This window comes from Gavialis gangeticus, unplaced genomic scaffold (assembly GCF_001723915.1).
Source record: "Gavialis gangeticus isolate Ggan-Ray unplaced genomic scaffold, GavGan_comp1, whole genome shotgun sequence".
In the NCBI taxonomy this organism is placed as follows: Eukaryota; Metazoa; Chordata; order Crocodylia; family Gavialidae; genus Gavialis; species Gavialis gangeticus.
Window position 1 is genome coordinate 5,795,196 of NW_017729018.1, and position 9,251 is coordinate 5,804,446.

Here is a 9,251-nt window from a genome sequence, read left to right on the forward strand (position 1 = left end):
ACATCCATTGGATCATAACCACGCTCTGTAAAGGAAGGAAAAAAGTATTTTAGATCTAACAATTTTTAAAGTAATACAATTCAGACATAATAAAATACAAATTTAGTAAAGTAAATCAAATGAAGTCATTTTAATCAGAAAACAGCACTGGACACGTAACAAAAATATGATCTAGTCAAACACAAGATAATAGTTTAGATCGAGGTGGACAATTATTTCAGTTGGCAGGCTACGTAGGCAGTTTTGGGGAGCCGTCTCAAGCCAGTTAGCACCCCCACTCTTCCCAAAAACAGCCAGAAGCCTATGCACCCTGGGGTTCCTCCCCACCACCAGTGCCCAACAGCAGCTGAGCACATGGCCTCGGCCCCAACCCACCCCAGACTTGCCCTGGCCAGAGCAGACTAGGCCCAGACCAACCAGGACCCACACGCACAGCCCTGATCCCGGCCTGCCACACCGCCTGCTCCTGACCCACAGTGAGCAGCAGCAGAGGGCGACAGGCAGAAGCTGCTGCTAGGCACGGGGGAAAAGCAGCTGCCTCCCCCTCGCTGCTGCCAGGCCCTTCTTGTAGCAGCTGCCCAGAGCCTGTACCCGGGCTGCCCTGTGGCTCTTCACTGTCACCACTGCCCCGCTGGGCAGCCCAGAGGCAGCACTGTGCATGTGGGTCCTGGCTAGTCTGGAGTTGGTCTGCTCTGGGATGAGTCTGGAGCAGGTATGGGGCTGGGGCTGTGCATGCATGTCCCCTCCAATCCCCACAGGGCTGAGACCAGTGGTGGCAGCAGCCAGAAGGAGCCGCCACCATCTGGGCTGGCTAGAAGTGGAGTCCAGCCGCAGAGCTGCCCAGCTCTGCTGCATGGCTGAGAGGTTGGGCATGCCACAGGCTGGACAGTGGTTGGGCCAGGTGGGACCAAAGGAGCTGCAGCGGGCCAAATCCAGCCCACGGGTTGCATTTTGCCCATCCCCAGGTTAGATATAGTATCACTGGATGATCTCTTTGTCCCATACTACATAGGAGATGAGATTAGATTATTAAAATGGCCCCCTTAGACCTTGAAGACTATATAAAATACTTCTATTATTTACTGTAGATTGAAAAGCTCTGGAGGTGAAATTTGCTTCTGAGGTACTTTAAAGGAGAACTAAGCAACAATACAACCTGGGTGTTGTTACTACATGGAACTATTTCCTATGTTTCCACCAGTCCTATTTTTCCCAAATTATTTTTACTACTGTGAGCATTTCAACATTAACACGGCTGCACTAGAAAAAGGAATATTTTATTATGACAAAAACTACCAATTAAGTTACAGTTTCTTTTTTGGCCAATGGCAATGAATTAAGCACCAAAAAAATATTTTCACTTGCAGTTCCCTGAAGGCTGTGATTGAAAGAGAAACTCTTACCTGGACTGGTATACTGAGGCAAGTTGATATGTTTGCCTTTGTAATGAAAGAAGGATGAAAACTAAAAGATCCTTAAGAAAGGTAAAACCACATGGTAATTTCATAGAACAAGATCAAGACAGGATGATTAAACGTGTTCATGAAATTTTAAAGATAACCAGTGGTCAACATTTCTCTTTCCAGACATTTCTTAGACTGGACATCCTCTTCACATATTTACAGCATTGAAACCATATGAAAATCTTGGAGGACAAAGACTAAACGATCCACTTTGGCATTACCCTGCAATTGTCACTTGCTGCTCATCACTTCTAAATGTTACATGTTTGTTAAATTAGGAATTAGTGAGTTTCAATTTGAACATTTAAGTCAAAGAAAATCCGCGTGTCACCCATTTGATATATAATCTGCTTGTAAGGCTCATCAAGGACTACTGAACCGGTGTACCTAATGTTGTAATACTGTAATCAACAAGGAAATAAAAGTGGGTGCAGAGAAAGTTAATTACAAAGGAGAAAATTAACAAAGGCTCATGATACCAATGATTCGGAACCAATAACTGCTACTGAACTAGCCTGTTCATCCGCATGCATTTCTAAATAGCAAGCCAAGATCTCAGTCAAGACAATTCTGCTGAACCCAGTGGCATCAGCTTAAGAAAACCTTGCTACTTTATACTGAAAGTAGGATATTTTTTAAAAGCAAATCAATAAAAATAATGGATTTGCTCACACATTTAAGAAACCACTACCTAGGTTTCAGTGTGGAACATAGCTAAAGCCCAGTGTTCTGTGGAGATTAATAGACATTGTGTTTTCCTGTCACTGATTGAAGGGAAGTTCTTCAAAACAGCAGAATCAGCAGTGAGCACATATTACTGTCTCTCTCAAATTACATTTGCATCCTTACAATGGGCCCAAATGTAAAACAGCAGATTCTATTTTCTTGCAAAGGAATGATTGCTTATGGTCAGCAATACAAACCATTGCTTTGCATTTCCGGCACAAGACTGAGCCGAGTCAAGTTCTGTCTTAGACAGACAAAAACTGACACCCCCTTCTCGCTATTCACCTGTTTCAAAGCACTGTTAATTTTGCTCGCTGTTGGCTGTTCAAAAGTTACTCCTATTAGCCACTGGAGCCAAGTATTTGAGACACTGCTTATAAGAGAGCAGAGATGGCATTTAGAACAGGAAGGCGTAGGATGCACCTGTAGAAACAACGTGTACTTCAGCAATGTTGTTCTGTTACTTCTGACCACAGTCCTGCAGCACAGAACGTTTCAGGAGCAATGTCCCACTCTATGAAAATAGCACGGAAACATTGGAGTGAACTTTCCAAGTGGCGGCCTGCAATGTGATACTTTTCCAAATAGCAGAGTTAGCCAGCCAGTGAGTAAGGCTATGCTAGCAAGGAGCAGAAAAGACAGAGAAGGCTGTCAAAATCCTATACACTAGGGCTGTGCAAAAGTTATGTTTTGATTCGGTTTCGGCCGTTTCAGAGGGACAGTGATTCATTTCAGTGTTTTGGATCGCTGTTCCATTTCGGTTCAGCCGAATCTGTTTCAGAGTTTCGACGCTGTTTCGGTGATTCGGCCATAGGCTATAATGGGGAACCACTAAAATGCCTATGATTTTGTCATTTCTTGCCTGATTTGGATGAAAATTGCAGGGATGGGGCATGAAGCCTGCTAAGTTTCAAGGAGATAGATGCAGTGGTTTCTGCGAAACCGCACCTCAAACTGTTCAAAGCAAAACTCATAACACTTTCCAGCACCAGCAGCAGGCTGTCATCCCACACACAGATCCAGGGGCCCGCAGACCTTCTGGAAGGTGCGGGCCCCCGGATCTGTACATGGGCTGGGGCCAGTGCCAGCACCCAAGATTTGGACTGAAGTAAAAAACTAAGAGCAAAGTCATGGATAGATTGCTTAATCTTCAGGGAGAGAACTGCATTTGAAATGCATCATAGCCAGTAACCTAACAACCAGGAGGAGTGGTAACCAGAGATACTGGGCCCTTTAAACACAGGTTTTTTTAAACCTAATCACCCCTACCTTTTTCCAAAAATATCATTTCGAGAACCAGAGAGAAAGCAAGGTTGGTAAGAAGCCCTGAACTGTTTACAGATTTTCTTCCAGCTATTTTACTCTAAAACAAGACAAAGACCCAAAATTCAGCAAATACCAATTTTTAAGAATGGAGCAAAACTAGCTGTTTGCACCAAGGTAAATATCAGATAGCTTGTAAACAGTTTTTGGATGTGCAAGGCAACATCCAAACACTGACAAGTCAATCAAACAAGACTTATAATCAGCACTGCACACAAAAGTTGCACTGCTTTAAATATACTGGCACGATTGAAGTGATAAAAGAACTGTACTAGCTCAGATACAATTACAGGACTCTGATAGCAAGCTGTGTATACCAGCAACTCCTAATCCTGCATGCAGACAGGAATATTGTAAGAACATACCACCACAGCTGTGTCCAGACTAGGGACCAGACTGATATAACTACAAGTATGGACAAAAGGAATTAATTACAAAAGGTTGAAAGGGTGGTGGGGAGTGACAACACAGCAGGTACTCCAAGCTAACTGCATGCATGCATGCATATGCCCCTCTACTGTGATGAGCAACAGCTAAATCAGGGGCAGGCAAAATATAGCCCATGCGCCATATCGGGCCCACCAAGAGATTTTCTCCAGCCTGCAGCACACCCCTCAGTCCCACCCAACTCAGGTACAGGGGGCAGCCTGGACTATGGGGCATGCAGCAGTGCAGCAGCTGGACTCAGCTTCCCAGCACTCGCAGCGACTCCTTCTGGCTGCCACCCCCACTTGACCTGGCCCTGTTGCCCAGCCACTCCAGACCTTTCATCCCACACCCACTGCTCAAACACCCGTTAAATCAAAACATCTAACTGTTAAAGGCAACTGCTTGGAAATCTCCTTGGAAAAAATAGCCTTTATTTTAATTAAAGGTACAGAGCAGTTTTATTAATTTAACAGCATGCTTACATTTATAACTTTAGTACCGAGTATGCTGACAATCATTGCCAATTACAGAAAAAAAGATCGTAACTATAATTTTTTAACTTTGCCTTTAATACATCAAGAAACAGAAAATCAGAGTCCAGAGTAACACAATATTTTTTTCAAGAGACTACATTTTCTTCTGAAAACCAAGATTTCATCTTATCGGCTATTTTGAGGCTTTGCTCATCAATCTGAACTTTGCTATAAAACATCATGGCCATCTGCCAGCAGAAATGGTTATTTAGGGCTCATGAATACCCAAAGTAAAATTCTATAATTTGTACAAGTCCAATGAGGCAAGTGTCATGTGTCCACTGGGGCAATTATTTGCTACAGGCAAATGGTGTATTACGGTGGTACTCGATGCTCTGGCCCTGCAGGCACAATAAGTGACGTGCATCCCAATCTGGCCTCCCAGAGCCACCAATCTGGAGCACAAAAGTTACGTCATCCAGCTTGCAGGGCTCCCCATGGGTATGAAAATCTGCAGTGGTGGCAGCATTAATTGCTGTGGCTTTGGAAGCTGTGGCAATTAACGTTGTCACTGCTCCCCCATCAACAAATTTCCAGCCCCGTAACTAGTGAGACAGGCCCATGGGCTGCATTCAGCCTGCAGGCTGGAGGTTGAGCATTACTCTCTATTACCTGTTCCCTGACATCCATCTAAGGGCAAGATGCTTTAATAGCACCTACCCCCTGATAGCACTTGTCTGTCCTCTAGAGCCTAGTGACATTTACTGTTCAAAACCAATGTGAATTACCTTGGTGTAAAAGTGCCATGGGTCTAGGCTTTTCAGGTACAATTGTAGTAGAAAAGGACATTAAGAGTGCCTGTTACTTGGTGCCCAAGCTATACCAGTAGTTTTTTTTCATTTATAATGCACCTAAAGGCACAGCATCCAAGCACATTATAAACTGATATTTGCATCTATTTGGAAAAGGATAAGTATAAAAAAAAGATAGTACCTTGGGTTAATGAGAGATTTGGTAAAATGTATGCGTCCTGTATGAGGCATTAAAAAATTAGTTTTTCTAACTTACTATTATTACAAGCAGCAGCTCATACAAAAGAAAACTTAATTTGCACAGTTAAACACAAACTACTGTTTCATCTGGTATTCAATTTAGACTGCCGCTGCTTCTCTCCCAGACCAGAGGAAAGGCACTTTGTGTCTGAAAGCTTGTGTAATATCTCCCCCAACTGTACAGCTGGTCCTATAAAAGATAGCACCAAAAGAAACTATCTTCTCATGGTGTGGACAAAGCAACTGTAGTCTTAACATGTGTTAGCAGGTTAAAGTAAACTCTACATTTTACCCCAAGTTTAACACATGGCAAAAAAAAAAAAAAAACCCTTGCCCTTTTCTCCCAGAGAAAGACAAGGTTTGAGAAATCATCAGAGGAAGCAAAGCCAATAGCTAAGGGACCTCTTCCTGCCAGTCAGTTCTTGCAAAAAGGCATATCTAATAAAAAGCATGTTTCACTAAAAAAGAAAAAAAGTAGCTTTGATGTCTTAGCAGCTTCGGAGACTATATTGCTATACAAGAAACACCCAGTTTTATGCCACCTCACGTAGCATCAGGCATATCAACTATCTTTGCTGTGATGAGGTAAGCAACCAACAGGTTAGGGGCCTTGTCCAAAAAAATATTCCTCTCATTGCAGCAGCCATTTAACTAACTTCCAAACCCAGAATTGATACAAGAGAGATGATAAAAATAAATCACCCCAAGATTAATGTCAAGATTTATGGAAGGAAAGTTTCCAAAGAGAAAATCATAAAGTAAGAAATGTCCACACTTAGAAAAAGGATAAAAAAAATTAAAATCTAAAAATTGTATCTTAAAAGCAAGAGAGTGGACTTACAGAAGAGTGCAGAAAAGGAAGACCAATACAGTAATGTAATGGAGGGGGGAGACAACCAGGGCAGTAGCAGGTTTCCAGGGTCTCCACCAGCAATGATAGCTGCCCATGCCAGCAGCATGGCAGTAGGCACTGACCAGAGCACAGAGATGTCCTCTTATACCTTGAACACTGGGAGTCGTCCATGGACCACTGCAGTCCCCTACTTCCTCAACCTCTCTCTCGAGTCTTTCAAGCCAGACTCTAGCCAGTAGGTACCTGGGAGTTTTGAAGCCTTGTGACAGAATATCATATTTACTCACTTTTCCTCCAAAACTTAGCCTTTCCAAATTGGAGTGTCTTAGCATGGAAACTGATTTTTCTGCCAAGGATAACAGCATAGAAACACGGTAGAATGCTTGAATGGCCTGTGCAAAGCAGCAAGTATTTGAGCCGCATTCAGACTCAGCCAGTTTGAGGGACGGTGATTTGGTTCGGTGATTCAAATTATTATCCCAATTGGATTCAGCCGCCAAACGAGCTACCAAAGCTTTGGACACCCCTAACAGATAGGCTTGGGGGGATGTGTCAGGCTCTTCCTGGGGGCACATCCCCCCAGATCTGCGTGCAGGATGACAGCAGGCTGGGGCCAGCAGCAGCACCAAGCTGATTCTTCCCAGCGCTTGGCGCGCCTGTCATCCCACCTGCTGTCATCCCGCACGCAGATCCGGGGGCACTGGACTACTCCTGGCACTCAGTGTGCCTGTCCCAAGTGCCATGAAGAATGTGTCTGGTGCCACCATCAGGAACAGCTTGACACAGCCCCCCAGCCCGCTGCCCTCCCAGGGGGCACAGAGCAGCAAGAGGCACACCCTGCCCTCCCTCCTCCCCCACTCCACACCCACTGACTGTTCCCACTGCAGCTGGCACCAGTTGCTCCTGGGGCTGCTGCAGCAGGGGCTAGGGTGAGTGCAGACAAGCTGCGCCATGTCCTGTACCTCCAGGGCTCCACTTGCTGCCACTCCCCCCAGCCTCTGCTGCAGCAGCCCCAGGAGCAGCTGACACCAGCTGCCTGCACCACAGCACAGTGCAGCCCAGGAGCTGGGGTGAGTGAGGACAGGTGGAGCACGCTGCAGCCCCAGGAACAGCACATCTCCCCCAGCCCCTTCCCTAGTTCCAGCCTCACTCCCCAACTCCCTCACTCACTGCCTTGGGAACCTTTCCCTATTTGTTGCTTTATAAAGTGGGTTCACTTTATGCAAGGGAAACCTGTATAACCTATGGCCAAATCTCCGAATCGGCCCCGAATCTCCCCAAATCGATTCAGAGGTTTCTGATTCGATCCAGACCTCTTAATGAGTCCACTGATCCGATCAGATTTGGATTTGGAGATTTGGCCGCCGAATCAGGCTGAATCTCCTCCGAACTGAATCCGCTACCAAAGCTTCTCAGCCCTAATGTCTGATGCTTCTTTTCTTTCCCTTCCCTCCAGCTGTACGGAGGGAGAAGAGTCCAGCAGGGTACAGCTGCATCACACTGATTCCTGCTCCGCCCAAAGTTGAAAACCAACTGCTCAGCAGCAACATTTCTTCTCAGGCAGCACTGAAAAAGTCAGTTGACTTCACAGCTCATTATAATCTACCTGATTACAATCATGTAATCCATCTTCACTCCACAGCTCTTAACGACCCTCTCCTCTTACATGGTCTCGAGGTTCCACTAATCAAGCTATCCTTGAGGTTCCACTAATCAAGCTATCCATGCAATCTCTTCTCGGCATATCTGTTATTGCTTGGGCTCTTAAAGAAAGAAAAATGCCATTGGGAGTCTTATGCTACACTTAATATAAAAGATATACAACTTCAGTAAAAACTCAGTTATTCAGATACTTAAGAATTAAATTAATTGACAGGAAGATTAGTAGTTTTCAAAGCCTAGGAGACATTACTTAAAAAAAAAACTTCATTTGAAATCTATGAAAAATTCTGACTAAAAACAAAACTCAAGTTGTTTCAACTGAATCTGTAGGGTTTCTCCACCCCCACCAAAGCACATATTAGAATAAGGCAACTACTTTACAACTTTCAGACACCTGTGGCTCAAACTTTCCAGATTCCTTAATTAGTAGGTATGACATTCTTTAAATGGCTTGAGCACAGAACCTACAAGTCAGCTTCTAAAAAAGACAAGCTCTTTAAAAGTAAGACAAATGAGTACATCTAAACCCTCCAGAACAGAACCAAGGTTTTTGGTAGTCAATTTATTTACAGTATTCCATTCCGAGGAAGAGAAGTATGACATGAAAGCACATAAATGCTGATCACTAAAGCTTACCTGAAGAAAGCACTTCTATTTGACTGCTTCTTCATGTACTGCAATCTACACAAAAATCACTTAACTCCAAATATAAAAATCATATACATCTCAGAGAATTACCTGAGCTCCTCGCAGTTAATAAATAATGAAGATATTTGTTCATGCTGTTCTTGAGGCTTTTTGCATTTAGTCTGTATAGTCAAGACACTCCAATAAATGTTCATGTCACAATACACTGCTGATCAGTGAACTGACACAGCACCTTCTGGCTTGCAAAGATAATTATGGCAGAGAGGCAGGACATGGTAACTTGTTAGTCCCGCCTTTGCCTCACGTACTCAAAAGTGAGATCATTTTAACTTCTAGTTTTGGGGCTTTTCTAGTTTTTATATCACTGTTATTAATAAATCACCAAGGCGAATCTTTTAAAAAAAAAAAAAAGTTATTTTCACCATTTCTCCTACTTTTTCCGTTTCACTCAGCTCAGACTACACAAATTGACCAGTGAATTTTGCTTACCGAACCTTGTATACTAACACAGTTACACAGTTCGATTTGTGAAAATTAGAGGGGAACAATGTTTAAACAGGAAGAAAAATATATTTCAAATAAATATGAAAGCCTCTTGTTAAAAAAAAAAAAAAAAAAAAAA

At 43.6% G+C, this 9,251-nt stretch overlaps 1 protein-coding gene across 3 annotated transcripts in view; it reads right to left on the reverse strand.

Annotated features, from left to right (window-relative positions):
- Positions 1 to 9,251, reverse strand: part of REXO1 (RNA exonuclease 1 homolog) — a 59,819-nt gene that overhangs the window by 44,110 nt on the left and 6,458 nt on the right. The window contains exon 1 of one of the 3 annotated variants that reach the window (XM_019513302.1): positions 8,720 to 8,856. The exons of the other annotated variants lie outside the window; for them this stretch is intronic. Coding sequence (XP_019368847.1) covers positions 8,720 to 8,762 — 43 coding nt within the window. The 5' untranslated portion in view covers positions 8,763 to 8,856. Of the gene's footprint in view, positions 1 to 8,719; positions 8,857 to 9,251 lie in introns of those variants that run through there. 3 annotated transcript variants of the gene reach the window in all.